The sequence below is a fragment of the Labeo rohita genome, chromosome 17, assembly GCF_022985175.1.
Source record: "Labeo rohita strain BAU-BD-2019 chromosome 17, IGBB_LRoh.1.0, whole genome shotgun sequence".
Lineage (NCBI taxonomy): Eukaryota > Metazoa > Chordata > Actinopteri > Cypriniformes > Cyprinidae > Labeo > Labeo rohita.
In genome coordinates this window covers 5,979,902-5,998,649 of record NC_066885.1, presented here as the reverse complement: position 1 = coordinate 5,998,649, position 18,748 = coordinate 5,979,902, and the positions used below count along the sequence as shown (strand labels likewise).

General features: G+C 31.2%; 1 protein-coding gene across 4 annotated transcripts in view; it reads right to left on the bottom strand.

Moving 5' to 3' along the window:
- Window positions 1–18,748, bottom strand: part of LOC127179401 (neuronal PAS domain-containing protein 3) — a 390,014-nt gene that overhangs the window by 247,283 nt on the left and 123,983 nt on the right. For all 4 annotated transcript variants that reach the window (XM_051132788.1, XM_051132789.1, XM_051132790.1 and 1 more), the window contains one exon: window positions 3,079–3,323. In XM_051132788.1, coding sequence (XP_050988745.1) covers window positions 3,079–3,323 — 245 coding nt within the window. The remainder of the gene's footprint in view (window positions 1–3,078; window positions 3,324–18,748) is intronic.

Sequence of the window (18,748 nt, the reverse complement as noted above, 5' to 3'; positions counted from 1 at the left end):
CTAGCGGTGCAGAGCGGCAAAACGGGAATCGATAACAGGTTCTGTTCGAAATGTAGTGCAAATAAAATGGGCTGTGCTACTGATTCAATTCAAACGGCTGCTGTCAATGAGATGGAAGGACACAAAGAGCCTCTCATTGTCCTAGAGCGTTCGGATTCACCTTGCTGAGCGTTCATTAATACATGGGGATGTGATGCACTTTATTCATTTCCTCCGCTTACATCATTTCCTGCACTGCATGTCGAGCACGTCGATGTTGGACGTGTAAAAGGCAACAGTCTTGCGGACCGGCTCTACGCCGAATTATTCACTATATACATTTTCTCATTAAAATGCATGCGGCTCTTCAAAGCGAGACAACAATGATACCATCTGTTGTGTGCCGGCCGGAATACACAGAACAAAGCCGCTGAAAACTGCAACAATTTACTGTTGCCTCCAACAACATTCACGCTATTACAGCCGTGCCAAATGTACAGTAAATAATTCACACTTAAGTGCAAAGTAGCTGTAATGAATAAAATAAAATAAAATAAAATAAAATAAAAATACAATTAAATATAAAAAATATTTTTAAAAATATAAAAAATATATTTGGTTGAAACCCAGGCACTAGTAACATGCCTAGAAACAACACACAGCGAATGATCCTAAGAGCATCATCTCTTTTAAATATTACATTTTGCCACAGCCGTCAAATATAACGAGAAGAGCAAGTATCGAGCGCATCTTTTTTATTTTCATTGATCCCAACTGCATCCTTTATCACCAACCAATTAGCATTAGTTGATTAACCAGGCCCATTACTCACCTAATCGTTACAGTCCAACTAAGAATCCATAGTTACTGTTAAATCTATAGGCTGCTTCAGTGTACTGACATTCGTAACTAATTAGGCTTCTGTAGGGCATGACACGGTCTTGTTTATTTATAACCGACAGCTATTTTTCTTCTCGAGCCTGTAGTGCAGCAAACTCCAGTCAGGAGGGAGCGAGTTACGACCGCTGTGCACATCTCACTCGACTTTTTTAATGTACATCCACAGGTTCATTGTCTACTTGCTGTCCTTGCTGGTAACCAAAAGCACTACGAGATCATCTGTTGTTTGGGTGTACGGCATGCAGTTGATCACCACTAACAATCATCTTAACTAGTACCTCAGTGTGTATAAACCAGTTTATAGTTCACCCCAAAAACACATTTCTGTTATCATTTATATAATGTTGCTTCAGAACTTACATATTTTGAATAATGTTGGTAATCAAATGGTTTCAGGTTCCTTTGACTTTCATAGTATGGACAAAAAATGTAATGGAAGTCAATGGGAACCAAAACTATTTGGTTACATGAGACCCTGGACCACAAAACCAGTCATAAGGGTCAGTTTTTTTAAACTGAGATTTATACATCATCTGAAAGCCAAATTCCATTGATGTATTGTTTGTTAGGAAAGGATAATAAACTATTTGAAAATCTGGAATCTAAGGGTGCAAAAAAAAAAAAAATGGAGAAAATCGCCTTTAAAGTTGTCCAAATGAATGCATATCACTATTTTTAAATTTAAGTTTTAATATATTAGTAGGAAATTTACAAAATATCTTCATGGAACATGATCTTTACTTAATATGCTAATGATTTTTGGCATAAAAGAAAAATCGGTAATTTTGACCCATACAATGTATTGTTGGTTATTGCTACAATTATACCCATGCTACTTACTTGATTGGTTTTGTGGTCCAGGGTCACATATCTTCTTCAAAATATATTATTTTGTGTTCAGCAGAAGAAATGCATACAGGTGATTTGAGTAAATAACGAAAGAATTGTCATTTTTGGGTGAACTATTCATTAAAGGAAGACTTGCAGGCAAGCTGGCTAAATAAAGCAAAAAAATTGCAGCTTGTATATTTGCTAAAAAGGATAATAAAAATATTTAATTTAAGTTAATTTTCGATGCAGTCGTGACACCAAAAAGGATTGCAAAAATAATTAAAATATTTACTTGTGGTTGTCGCTGTAAAAAAAAAACAAAAAAAAACAACAACAACAAAAAAAAAACTTTTATTTATTTATTTACTTAAGGATTTATTTATCATTTATTTTAGAATTATTGGAATTATCTGGAATTAGATTTATTTATTTTACTATATTTGTTTTATTTCATAATTTAGACATTATTTAGGCTATTTCTCTATGTTGATGAATTTCTGGTTATGCGTTATTAGAAGGGTTATTACAGTTAGCTAAAACTAAACCAAAAAAAAAAAAGTTTCAAAACAGTTTCATTATTTGAAAAAAGATGTCAAATGAAATAAAAATAAATAAAATAAAATAAAATAAAATCAATTTTGTAATCCTTTTTGGTGTCACTACTGCATCCAATATTAACTTAAATTAAATATTTTTATTATACTTTTTAGCAATAAAATAAAATAAAATAAAATAAAATAAAATAAAATAAAATAAAATAAAATAAAATAAAATAAAATAAAATTAAATTAAATTAAATTAAATTAAAAATAAAATAACATTTTATTTCATCTATTTGCCAGGGCAATATATTAATTATATATTAAAAATAACTTTACGTACTAAAATAACTAAAATTGAAATAAAAATTAATAAAAAATTTAGACATATTTTTAAAAAATAAATACATGAATAAAACTACAAAATGACAAAAAAAAAAAAAGTCAAAATATTAATAAAAAAAAACATGAATAGTACCTCATTTATACTAAAGTAACACTGGTTATGAGTTTGTCAGTCTTAGTTATTTAGTGGATTATGACAGAAGTTGAATTAAGAAGTTGGGTTATGACTATTATTGTTAACCATTCCTAACTGTGCAATAGTAGTATATATTGTAGCTTGTCTGCTTGCTTACTTCCATTGCTAGTGTTTTATTATAAAGGCGATTTCCCATTCATAAATACACACTGAGGAACTTGAAATTATTGTCTGTGCATACCACACACATACTATACACTGAAGTGAAAACAACCTGTTAAATAAACTGGAATATTCCATTATTAAACAACAAAAGAGCAAAACTCCGCATAGAAAATTGTCTCTTACCTTTGACTGAGGTGTTGGGCGGCGGTCCTTCGATGCGCAGGTTCCACGGCGGGTCTCCCTGGTTGGCAAAGTCCCTCATCTTAAGGTAGCTGATGGTGAGACGGATGATGGAGGCCTTGTCCAGCTGGCTGGTGATGGCGCCGGGGAGCGGAAGCATCTTTGCCAGCTCGTAAAACTCGAAGTTTTCCTTCCCCCGGCGCGAGCGAGCGGCGTCACGTGACTTCTCCTTCCTTAGAGCCTGCAACCTGACAAAAACGCAAGAACGTCGGTAACCGAAACACTTCGGTGCCTGACACATCTTAACACACATTCCTAGTATTATTTTGTACAATTAACTGATGCATGTCATTATAAAGATTAAAAAACCTCATAATACACACATGCAACCAGATTCATCTCCACTGTAATTTGTAGCAATGCATCCCAACATGCCTTTGTGTTTTCAACACTGCTTTTCCCATCCAAACACAAGGCCCAAGAGAGACGGTCTGTAACTGAACTCAATAGCTGTGCCGGGCTCTTTGTTATTGACTGTATATAGTATCAAGAGCACACCTCTGTGCCAATCACAGACGGGCCAGGCAACCGCGGTGTTGTGGCGCTGGGCCGCAGCAGGCTAAAGTTGCAGTCACACCGACTTTGTTGTGCTCCGTCGAGAGACCTCAGCTCAATTGATTCAGTCATTGGAATCCAGAAGTGGGTCGAAGTTGTGATTAGCTTTGGCCCGGGGTCTCGTGAGACGCCCCTGTGAATGACTTTCATTGCTGCCTTTTTACCACAGACACAGACGGCCAGCCAGAGATCTTCTTTCCCCGCCAAGCGCTCAAACAAAGAGAGAGAAACACAAGAGCGCGGCATCCTCACCTACATCTGAGCTCAAAATATACACTCGCTCACACACACGCCTGCACAAAACAATGATTTATTATAAATTATGACTACTGCCTCAAAGTGTTTGTGTTTATTTTGAATCGAGTGATTTACAACTATGCAGTGAGCATTCCTTTGTATTTATTTCCTTCTGAATAAATTAGTCCCTTTCTAGCAACTCCACATAGTGGAAGCGACTGACGGCATGTCTTTAAATATGGAAATACACAGGAATACACTGATGTAAACACTGTATGCACTGTAAAATAAATAAAACAGATTACTATTTACAAAAACATGATTTTAGTCTTGATGTACTTCAAAATTTCACATTTAATTCAGTGTGTCACTTACCAATTCTTACTTCTTACTTGTAACTTAGTGCTGGGCAATGATTAATCATGATTAATCACGATTAATCGCATCCAAAATAAAAAACTGTGTACACATAATGTATAAACAGATTATTATTGACAAGAAAATATGATTTCATTCTTTCACATTTAATTCAATTTGTTACTTATCAATTCTTTGTAATTATATGTGAAATTTACTAGCATTTTATGAGTAAAAATTGTTTCTACGTGTTTTTTTTTTACATTAGCAAAACTATTTAGATATCATGTTACAGAGTTTTACAAATGGTTAGAAACACAAGATAATATAATTATAAGTTTAAATATATTATTCAGTTAAATATATACCAAACAAAATAAACAGCCATCAAATTATGATATATGCACGGTTATTATCATTAAAACTAAAACTATAAAAAAAAGGAGTTACTTGAAACATAATTAGTGCTGGGCGATTAATCGCGTCCAAAAAAAAAAAAAAAAAAAAAAAAAAAAAAACATTTTTGTGCAAATAATATATAAACAGATTATTATTGACAAGAAAATATGATTTCATTCTTTCTACTTCAAAATGTTTTTATTTTTTTTTATTTTTTTTTTACATATAACAAAATTTTACAAAATAAAAAAAAAATTATATTTATATATTAAATATATTTATATATAATTTAAATTATATGAATATAAATATATACATGTAAATATTTTCAAAATATATACTGTATGTGTGTGTCTTTATATAGACATAATAAATATACACAATACACACACATATATTATATTAAAATTTTTTTGGATGCGATTAATCGCAATTAATCGTTGTCCAGCATTAAAACAAAAATAAACTAATTAAAAAAAGCAAATAAATAAAAAATAATTCAAATATAAATGAATAATTACTAAAACAGAAAATATATAAAAATCTTTGTAAAAAATGTAAACAACATAGCAATGATACTAAAAAAACACTGAACAAAAAAAAAATTAAACATACATATATATACACATATATATATATATATATATATATATATATATATATATATATGATATATATGACTACTGTGTGTGTATATATATATATATATATATATATATATATATATATATATTATTTTACTTCTATTTCAGAGGAGAAAAATCTGCCTTAAGTAGCTTTACAGCACGTCCAAAATAAAAATGCATCATCTGCTAAATAAAAATGCAATGCAATGTGCTGCAATATGATGCAATGCAATGACATCATGCATCGTTCACATCCAGCGTAGATAGTGTGAGTTGCAAAACACACTCTATGTATTCTCATTGTTGCCACAAGGGTCACTATAGCAGACTGTATTTTTATTTATCTGTTTATTTATATAACGACAATACAAAAATCATGATTAAAGCCAAAAAAGCTAAAAAATATGGATTGTACATAAAGAGTATAGCATATGCCAATGCATCTATATTTACTGTGAACACTTCTAAGGTAAACTAGTGTCACTGCGGAGCAACGGTTTTGAAGAAAATCTTGTACAGCTAGAATAATCGGAATAACAACATCTGGCTTAAGGGTGCATACAACATATGTGTGAAACATATGCAGCTATGTTTAAAACACGAAAAGCACCCTAAAATGTATTCAAATGCACATAAATCAGATTCAAAAGCACATCATTTTCACTTACTTCAAGCACATGTAAATCTGCATGAAGTCAGTGCATTGGCTAATAATGCACAGCACAGGCTTTCTGGTGTTTACAGTCTCAGCTCTCCGGTCCAAGGTTTGAGTCCACTGATTTATGATTTTCAATCAAACAACTCACAACAGGCGCTTTAATGCTTCCAAAACACAACTGCCCACTTTCTGTAGCGTTCATCATGTCAAGCCATTCTGAATTAAGTCGGAAATAAATCAGCCCAGAGCTTCTGCGTTCCCCGTTGGCCGACATTTAGATTAATTTTTTACCACCATAAATGCTAAATCAGTTATAGCAAGTGCCGAAAGATGGGGAGAGAAGAATGCCTTGATGGATGAAAAACGACTGTTGCTGGAGAAGAAAATCAGCGGATATTGTCTTCACGTTTTATCAACAAACAAAAAGCAACATAAAATATGAAACACAGCCGTGCCACAGAACGCAAACATATTCTGCAGTACTTAATCTTGTAATTCGTACTCTGCTTCCAAGAAACTTCCAGGCCAATTACCTCCAAAAGACCACCAGTGACGCCTCACGCAGATCTGACAGTACAGTCGCAGATGCCGTGATCAATTTTAATCCTGGATGAAACTATGGTAAAGACAGATTGGCTCTACGCCTCTGAATACGAGCGATGGATTTCTGTTCTCAACAGTGTGGAGCGTTCCAGCACAAGAATAAAAACACCATTTGATGGTCTGCTGCTCAGACAGTATATAAAGCCAGTTGTAATGGTTGTTTGGATGCAAAGTGCAACAGAGCAGCAGAATTTCATTTGTTCCACAAACTTGGAAGGCATTATGCCGTCCTGCCAAATACGTCTTGATGCACCGAGGTTAGGTGACCTTCATTTTCGTGACATATTTATTACGTACTACTGGAAAATGCAACAGACGCAAAATCACGGCGATACCGCAGACCCTCTTGTGGGACCTTTCGGGGAAATGGGACGCAAGTTTGTTTTGTGGCGTGGACTAACGGCGGCGGCTCTTGAGTAATGAGTGTTGCGTTATTGAACGGCCTGTTTTCTGAGCGGGAATTTATGTGCGCCGCACCGATTTTGCTGTTTCCTGCTTCCAGGCTGGTATAAAAATACTCCTGGATTATCTGCAATGAACATAAATGTGCCATAAACCTTTTCAGGGCTTTTTGCATTCTGAAGGGTTAGAGTTTATGCCCATGGAAACATCTGGTAGCAGTAAATAGCCAATCACTGGCATATTTTCATCAGAAAGACATTCAAATCAATATGAAATGACACTCGCAACCTATTATACTTGTGTAATGTGACTTATTGTAGAGTAAATGTACAGTAGGACAGGATTTGATTAAATCCATCAAACACTGATAGATTCCTGAAAAGTGGACGATGATATCAGAATTGAAATGTGTGACTAGAGGGGACACCAATAAACCAATGAACAATTTGCAGTAATACCTGGAACGTGCATTAAGGAAGTAAATAGGGTCAATTATGATATCATGTTAATAATTACGTTATTATGAATGGATAAATAAAATTAACCAAATCAAACCTGGTTGGAATACAAGATGGGAAACAAGATTATGGACTTGATGAAAAAAAGGTTAGCACATTCAAAAACTTTGTAAAGGCTTAAAGATAGAACAATATACAGATTGAACGATATACAGAATGATAAACAGAATGACAGATAGAACAGAACGATAGAACGATACATGGACAGAGCGATAGATTGAATGACAGAACGATAGAACGATAGCTAGAATGATATACAGAATGGTGGATAGAACAATATATAGAATGATAGATAGAACGAAAGAATGATATAATGATAGCCAGAATGACTGAACGAACGATCGAATGATAGAACGACAGAACGATAGCTAGAACAATAGAATGGTAGATAGGACAATACACAGAATGACAGATAGAACGACAGAATGATAGCTAGAATTATATAATGGTAGATAGAACAATATACAGAATGACAGATAAAATGGTAGATAGAACAATAGAATGGTAGACAGAATGACATATACAATGATAGATAGAATGACAAAGAATGACAGAACGATAGCCAGAATGATAGGACGATAGATAGAATGATAGAACAACATATAGACAGAACAACAGACTGAATGACAGAACAATGGAATGGTATATAGAACAATATAAAGAACGACAGAACGATAGCCAGAATGAAAAAATGATAGAAAGAACGATAGACAGAACGACAGAACAATAGCTGGAATGATATAATGATAGATAGAACAATATACAGAATGACAGATAGAACGACAGAGTGATAGAATGATAGCTAGAAGGATAGAACGATAGATAGAACAATAGATTGAACGATAGATAGATAGATAAAACAACAGATACAACGCTAGATCAAAAATGACAGAATGATAAAACAATAGAATACCAGATCAAACTAGAATAATAGAACGATACAAAGAACGACAGATAGAATGATAGATAGACAGAATGATAGATCGAACAATAGATAGTAGAATAGATAGATAGACAGAACGACAGACAGACAGACAGACAGATAGATAGATAGATAGATAGATAGATAGATAGATAGATAGATAGATAGATAGATAGTACAATATATAGACAGAACGATAGAATGATAAATGGAATGATAGATAGATGATAGACAGATGATAGATAGATAGACAGATAGATAGATAGATAGATAGATAGATAGATAGATAGATAGATAGATAGATAGATAGATGAGAGATAGATAGATAGAATGATAGATTGAACGATAGAGTACAATATATAGACAGAACGACAGATAGAACGATAGAATGATAAATGGAACGATAGACAGATGATAGATAGATAGATAGATAGACAGATAGATAGATAGTACAATATATAGACAGAACGATAGAATGATAAATGGAATGATAGATAGACAGATGATAGACAGATAGATAGATAGATAGATAGATAGATAGATAGATCGAACGATAGAGTACAATATATAGACAGAACGACAGATAGAATGATAGAATGATAAATGGAACGATAGATAGATGATGGATTGATAGATAGATAGATAGATAGATAGATAGAATGATAGATTGAACGATAGAGTACAATATATAGACAGAATGACAGAATGATAAATGGAATGATAGATACACCGATGATAGATAGATAGATAGATAGATAGATAGATAGATAGATAGAATGATAGATCGAACGATAGAGTACAATATATAGACAGAACGACAGATAGAACGATAGAATGATAAATGGAACGATAGATAGACAGATGATAGATCGATAGATAGATAGATAGTACAATATATAGACAGAACGATAGAATGATAAGTGGAATGATAGATAGACAGATGATAGACAGATAGATAGATAGATAGATAGTACAATATATAGACAGAACGATAGAATGATAAATGGAATGATAGATAGACAGATGATAGATCGATAGATATATAGATAGTACAATATATAGACAACGATAGAATGATAAATGGAATGACAGATAGACAGATGATTGATAGATAGATAGATATAGACAGCTAGAATGATAAAACAGATACAAAAGCTAGATAGAATGACAGAATGATAAAACAATAGAATGCTAGATCGAACTCTAAAAAGACAGATAGAACAACAGACAAAACGATAGAACAAAAGATAGAATGATAAAACAATATAGAACACTAGATTGAACTCTAGAGTGATGATAGATAGATAGATAGATAGATAGATAGATAGATAGAATGACAGAATGATAGAACAACAGATAGAACGAGAGCGATAGACAGAACAATAGATAGAACGATTGACAGAACGATAGAATAATAGCCAGAATGCTAGAACGATAGATAGAGTGATAGAACGATCGATAGATACATACTCCTTTCTGATAAATACTGTAAAAATGTCCCCATATAGGGATTCAAAAACATACAGTTAAACAATAAACACTTTATATCAGAATATCAGATTTTAAAAACCTTTGTAGAGACATTTTGAAATCTTCCTCGTGAGCAACCATATTGCCCTATTTACTAAATTAGCAAATCTGACACACACACACACACACACACAAGCAAAAACATCAAGAGGCTGAAAGTTCTGCAAATGATCATTTAGGGTTGAGGTAATTGCCTTCATCAGTGTAGAAAAAGCAGGCAGAAGAGAAATGTCACTTTAGATTATCTTCTTGCCTCCTGAAGCAATAGATGACACTTGATCAGAGACTAAATGCCAAAACCAATCAATTCCTTTTGTGACTCTCCTCCATGGCGCAGTAAAAAAGGCCATAGTCTTGGTTCTTCTAATTAAAGTAAATGCTATCTCCTTGGTAACCTCATTAATATTCTCATTGACTTTGGTTATACATACAGTGTGTCATATGACTGGTCAAAATTAGATGGAGCAGCTTTAAAACACTGCCATCAGACATAACGTATATTACTCTCATAAAGACTACTGTATATTTTATTCTACAAGGTTGATTGCACCAAAAAAAAAGAAAAAAAAGTTATTTCGTTTTCACATTTTCCACCCTTGGAATTAAACAGGCTGCTTTATAATGTATTTTAGACCTCTATATGTAAATGAGCTCTAACTTTTATGTGAAATGAGGAGCAACGCCTCCAAGTTGCTGAATAGTGAGCAGGCATTGCTAATGTAAACGTGGGCGGCCATTTGGGAGGGAGATTTGTGTTGTGACTGTCGACATACTACATCAAACTCTTGTTTCAAAGAGCAAGAAAAGCCTGTTTTCATTTCATGTTATACTACAGTATAGAGTAACATCACAAACTAAGCAGAAAGTGCTGCTGTACTGACTCATTCAGACGTGCATCGTTAAGCGCAAGGTTACGTCTCGCACGGTGCACTAATTCCCCTCAAGGTCTGCGCGTACTTCCCTCTCAATCAGTAAAATGGATCCGGTTCTGATGTGAATGTCCATTGCTTTCATTGCCCTCAAAGTTCTGTCATTTGACTGCTCGTTTGTCCTAAAAGCTGAATATGTGTGTGTGTGTGTTTGTGTGCTGGGAACACACTGACATTCTTCGTTAATATGGACGTTGGTTGAGGAGATCTATAGATGTGCTACTGTCATACATCAGCAAGCGCCGCTCCGTTACTAAACAAGAGGCTGGCGTTTACATTGGTTATGCTCAATATTTCATCTGAAGCTCGCCAGCCTTAATATGATGAATCAGAGGAGCATAAACCAGATTTCCACCATTCAAAATGCAAGTTAATAAAGCTTTAACTTGTCCTCTAAAATTTGCAGCATGGTACATTTAGTCATTCTGTTTTGTAAAACAGCTACATTTGACTGATTCGTCAAACAATATCTGAAGAGTTCGTTTGCAAAAATGGATAACTCAGTTTTGAACAATTTTCAAAAATCATGTTTTTTCATTGTGCATTCCAATTAACCTCAATCTAAAACTGCAGTTGGCTTATTTTGATTAAGTTAAAATAATTTAAAATACAGCTAACAAACACAACAGTCATAACATAAAAAACCTGATTTTTAATTTTTTTTAATCTGTTTTTGCAAATAAACTCTTCATTTCTAGTTGGTAAAGTATACATATATATATATATATATATATATATATACATATACATATATATATATATATATATATATATATATATATTATATATTTCAAATTTGTATTTTTTAATCAGTAATTTACGTATGCATATATATATATACACACACACACACAATTTTTTTTAAATAAATGCAAAATTAATATTTAATACAATTACATACATATTTAATATAATTAGATACGATGATATACACACACAAATATATATGTATGCATATTGTATTTATGCACACACATTTAATTTTAATAATTTTAATATTTTATATTATAGATACATTTTGTAATTATTTATTAAATTATTTTATTAAATGTATTGTATATTAATATACATAAATAATATGACATAAATTAATATTACTATTTTATATTTATATTATACACATATAATATTTTTCAAATTTGTATTTTTTTATGTATGTAAATATATGTATATATTTACATACACATTTTTGAAAACAAATTAAAATAAATATTTAATAAAACTACATACAAATTAATATAAATAAAAATTTGATAAACGACACACACACAAATACACACGTATGTATGCATTTATACACACATTTCCACATTTTTTTAATTATATTTTTAAATATAATTATATATAGTATAGATTTTTTAATTATTTATTAAATTATTATTTTATTAAATGTTTTATATTTTATATCAATACTGTACACATAAATCATACGGTAAATTAGTATTGTTATTTTGATTATAATATTATATATAATACTTTTTAAATTTGCATTTTTAAAATTTGTAATTTATTTACGTATATAAATGTGTATACTTACATACATTACATATACACACACATACATATAGAACTATTTTTCAAATATTTTTTATTCTTAACTACTTTTTTATGCATATATTTACATAAAATGTACAAACCACTAGTGAATCGTCACATGAACAGATTCATATAGTTGCATTCATACTCTTTCCCCACTTTTACCCATTCCCCGCTGTTGCGTCTTTACCTCTCGCAGTGGCTTGTACATATTGATTACGAGTCCAATCAGAAGGTCAATTTGGAAAATAATACCTACAAATTATGCCAGGTGAAGCCCTCTGCATAATCTTTTCTTTTCCTCCGGAATGAAGTCCTTCGGTGCGACTGCCTGTCTTACAGTGGCCTTGTAAACCCATTTGAAGGCTTCCTGGAAGGCCACATTCACAGTGAATTGCCCCTCTTGTCTTTCACAATAACACAGAGTGGCATACACTCTCATAACGCTCAGAATGCAATTTACTGAACACTTTCATAAAGACCGGTCTCTCTTAGCTAAAAGCAATTTAGTGTCTCTTTTTGTTTAGCGTTAGACGGAAGGGAAAGTGGCAGAAGCGAGAGGGCGACAGAAATAAACGCACAATGTTTGCATAAACTCCAGAGTCGCAACAGGCATCAATTTAGTAAAAAATACACATTTTTAGCTAATAATAAAACCTAAATTGTGTTATTCCACATTGAAAGGGTCGCTTCGGACAAGAGGTTCCATTCCAAAAACTCGCTGAAATTACCCACAATGCTTCGAAACAGGAAGCACTTATTGTAATGCTGCAGCTCTTCAAAAACAACCCCCAGTGTTTGATAATCCCACAGCGCTTTGGTTTTTATCTCTGAACAGACATGACATCTCAATGGTCGGCGATTGCCCAGCAGATGCGTGCGGTGTCAGAGGGGCTGTAGGCGTGTGATTGGCTGTTTAAAGCACACGGGTGACCTGACTGGCTGGACAAAGAGAGGTTGTCAGAGGAAAAGGTCACAGTGTTGCTTGTACAAAGTGAAACTCGTGTCACAGCCACAGAGAAGGAGTCGTGCTGTATTATACCTGCTAAATCGCAAGCTCACAGCAGAAATATAGCCATAAGCTCAACAGCACATACCTACATCTACACAAATATTTAACAGTTTATGTACAAATGATAATCATTTGCTATAATATAATATAATATAATATAATCATTTTCTATCATTGGTATATACAGTAAACATTGCATAAAGAACTCAGGATTAGTTTTTTTCAAAAAATAATAATAATAATAATAATAATCTTGTTGTTATGAATATACAATATAATATACTGCATAATATAATATACAAAAATATTAATATATTATTAATAATGATATATTAAGGTATAAACAGTAAATATTTTTTAACAATGACAAGAAGCAATATAATGCAAAATTAAGAATATAATTCTATCATTAATTTTATATCAGTGCTATACACAATTAATATTGTGTAAAGATAATAATAATAATAATAAACAACAACAATACATCAATATAATTAATATATTAATAATGATATATTATGGTATAATCAGTAAATGTTATAAAAATAATTACAAGAAGCAATATAATATAAAATTAAGAATATAACTCCATCATTAATTTTATATTATTAGTATACAAACAGTTTACATAATGATGATAACAATAATTTGCAATAATATAATATAATATAATTTTATATCAGTGGTATATACAATTAATATTGTGTAAAGAACGCTATTTTTATAGTAGTAGTAGTAGTAGTAGTAGTAGTAGTAGTAGTAGTAATATTATATTATTATTTTTATTAATTATTATTAATTACAAGCAGCAATATAATACAAAATTAAGAATATAATTGCATCAATTATTTATTAGTAGTATATAAACAGTGTATATAATATAATATAATATAATATAATATAATATAATATAATATAATATAATATATCTAAATAATAATAACAATAATAATAATAAAATAATATATTGTTAATAATTGCCATTGGTATAGATAAGTATAGATAGATTAAATATTGTGTCAGGATTTGTTTTTATCCATAATAATAATAATAATAATAATAATAATAATAATAATTTTGTTGTTGATGTTATTTTGAATATACAACAAAAATAGAAATAATAATAATATATTATTAATAATCATGATATATTATGGTATAAACAGTAAACTTTATAAAATATATTACAAGAAGCACTATAATATAAAAATATATTTTAACAATACTGACTACATGAAATTCTATGATTATGTGTTGATTATATTATTGACTTTATTAATTTTTATATATTATTTTTAGCACAGACTTGGTACACCTTATTTGAATATACAAAAGCATGGGAAAAAAAGTAATAATCCCCTTCCACTGAAAAGAAAACGAAACTAATCCAGGTTTAAAACAACAAATAATGACAGATTTTTCATTTTTGAGTGAGTTATTGCTTTAAAATCATATGTGCAATCCTATATATTCATTATCTCATATACAGAATAACACATGTGCAAAGAAAGCCATAAGCCAGAGTACAGCACTCATTACTCCTAAACCAGCCCATACAGTGATCAGGGGCCTGTGGTAAGCTGGGTTTAAATTGTGTGTGGAGCCGGTCCGTGTAGGGGCCCACAGGGGCCCCTCTCTTACGATCAGAGGGTGGGCTTGTCAGCGCTGATCTCCTGTCAGTGTGTAATTAAGAGGCTGTGGAAAGCCACGAGAGCGGTGCTGCTCGCCGGATCTCTGCACCGCAGCAAATCCCGTTAGCTGTGAATAAACCCATTGGGGGCGGCACAGGTAAGCCCGACGCAATGCGATTACATGGCAAAAGCGGTGCCTGAAAAGCCAAATCGCCAACACAAAACACCCAGCCCTCACTTCTGCACATTCTCTCCTGCGTGAGCCAAAAAAACACATTGTGAGACATAAATCTGCTTGTTACCTACAGCAAACCAGGACTGAATCTAACACATGTACAGTAAGAGCCGCAAGACACGTTTAGCAATATAGCTGCTGCTCTGCGGTATCAATAATAAAATGGACAGATCTGATCATGGATGATGATTGTTCGATACAGTGTTGCAGTCATGCTAAAATACAAAAACGGCAGTCACAGAGGTCACTGAGGTATTAGACATCAGCAATTAACACAAAAAATAGTTATTGAGTATTTAATTCATACAATATTTACTTTACACTTAGACACTTAATTATTATTATTATTATTAGTAGTAGCAGCAGTATTGTTGTTAAAATAAATAAAATAATCAATATATATATATATATATATATATATATAATTGATTATTTATTTTTATATATATACTATAGTTATAAATATAAACTATAGTTATAAAAAAAATTATATATTATTATTATTATTATTAATAATAATAATAATAATAATAATAATAATAATAAATTATTTATATATTATTATTATTATTGCTGTTAATAAAATAAATAAAAATTAAATAGTAAATAAAATAAATATTATTATTATTATTATTATTATTATTATTATTATTATAAATACTCCACACATGCACACACAGACATACAGTAATATATATTGTGAAATATATTGTAAAATAAAATAATTTTCAGGATTTATTATTGTTGTTGTTAATAATAATAATAATAATAATAATAATAATAATAATAAAAAACTGTTATAGTAATTATTAATATAATATAAATAATAGTAACACATTATTAATAACTTTGTATTATTGGTGTATACAGTAAATATTTTAAATATTTTAAATTTATTTTAATAACAATAATAATAATAATATGTATTATTATTATTAGTAGTAGTAGTAGTAGTAGTAGTAGTAGTATGGCACATTATTAATATTATTATACAAATTAATAATTATATATCATTGGTGTATACAATAAAAATTGTGTAAAAACAAATATTTAGAAAATATTTAATAATAATAATAATAATAATAATAATAATAATAATATACTATTGTTGTTGTTGATCTAATAAATAAAAATTCAATAATAAATATGATTATGATGATGATGATTATTATTATAAATACTCCTACACACAGACATACAGTAATATATAATGATACATACAGTAAATATTGTGTAAAATATTTTTCAGGATTTATTATTATTGTTAATAATAATAATAACAATAACAACTGTAATAAAAATGATAATAATTGTCATTATTAATATAATATAAATATATAGTAATATATTATTAATAATTATATATTATTGGTGTACACAGTAAATAGTGTAAATACTGTAAATATGTAACAATTATTTTAATAAATAATACATAAATTATTATTATTATTATTATTACTATTATGATGACAAATTATTACTATTATTATACAAATTAGTAATAATTATATATTATTTGTGTGTATAATTAATATTGTGTATATATTATAAATATTTAGAAAATTTTTAAATAATTATAATACATTATTATTATTATTATTGTTGTTATTATTATTATTATTATTATTATTATTGTCAAATCAAATTCCTTAATATTTATTATATTACATAATTTTTATATAACCAATCACTTGTTTAACTAAAAAAAAAAAACATATACATACATATATATATGTGTGTGTGTGTGTATCACCTGGGAGCTACAGCACTTTGCTGTTTTTAACCAAATAAATGCAGCAGAAATGTACAATATGAACAACAATATTGTCCACAACAATCCCAACCGTAAAGTTGTCATTTCCTCCGGTTAAACCAGCATCATGACTGAAACCACAAGCTTCAATCAAACCGGAGCGAAAAACACCTGACCAGCTGAAGCACAATGGTCATTTTCTCTCCATCTCTCTCCCTCTCTCTGTCTGTTCCGCCTTCCCTCCCGGCCGTTTCCCAGCTGCACCTGCTGCGGGCGGCCCGTTGAGGTGGAACGGCTCAGTATTAGCTGTGAAATTAGCAGCGCTGTCTTGTTAAAGAGCTGGCTCGCTCTGCGGAGGGAGAGACACTGTTAATGGCATAAAAGCCCTCATCACCTGGGAGCCACACAATTACTTGAGCCAAGGCTCAACGCCATCTTCTCCTGTCCCACAATCCCCCGCACTCACTCACTCACCCCCCCTCCGCCAGCCGTCCCTCAAACAGCTCACTTCTCTCCGCCTGGCCTCCCGCCAAAGCCCAGACAGAATGAGATCTCTCTCTCTCTCTCTCTCTCTCTCTCTCCCCGTCCTAAATCATATCTCAAGTCAATGCCCCACTCTACTAAAATACACTAAATTCAAATCCTGATGTTTGCTAGTGATGAAGCTGATGCTCTCAGGCTCTCAGGCAGACATTAAAGACAGAGAGAGAAACACAAGGGCATGTTTGAAAAGGACAAAACAGCATTTGGATCAGTGTTGCTGTACAGACAAAGGACTCAGTGGTATTACAACATCAGAAAATAAACAAGCCGTTCAGCTCGTCAACCTTCAGATCGCAGTTACAGTTCTGACCTGCCAGAAAGCTGGATTCAATTTTGCAAAATCAAAAGCAACTGAGTTACTTTACATCTAGAAAATGCTTTACATCTGAAAGAACCAACAGTACATCAATCACAGGAACAGGACCTGCTGTTTAAAAGGATATTCGCCCCAAATTATGTTTTATTTACTCAGCCTCGTATCGTTTCTTTTCCACAAAAAGGGAAATTTTGAAGGCCGCGCTTTTTCATGCATTTCCTATGAACTGGACAGGCTTTCAAGCTTCAAAATAAACAAAAAGTGCCAGAAAAGTAGTCTGCGTGATGTACAAACCAAAATGTTTAGCTTTATTTGTGTAAATTGATTCTCCAGTAACTCATTAACCAGAGCAACCCAATCAATGAGTCATCGAGTTGATTTGGAAAAATGGTTCAATCTGTGAATGAATCATTCAGACTGGTTTTGTGAACTGAATCAAATGATTCATTACAAATTCAATTGAGATTCAAGTGGAACTAGGGTGGATGAAAGAATAAAGCTTTACGCAGGTGAATGTGCTCAACTGCAAATAATAATAATAATAATAATAATAATAGCACATAAATATTAATATATAGATAATAAGATATTAATAAATCAATAAAAAAAAATGATCGAAACATGCTAACCATGCTAGAAACATGCCAAAAAAGTGAATTATTACTATTAATACAAAAAAGAATAATATAAATAATAATGTTTGCAAATAAATATTAATTATAATAATATAATTAATAAATAATAATAAATTTAAAATGATATAAACACGCTAACAACATGCTAGGAACATGCCAAAAACAAGCAAATTATTATTATTAATAAATAAAAAAAAAAATTGCAAAATTAAAAAT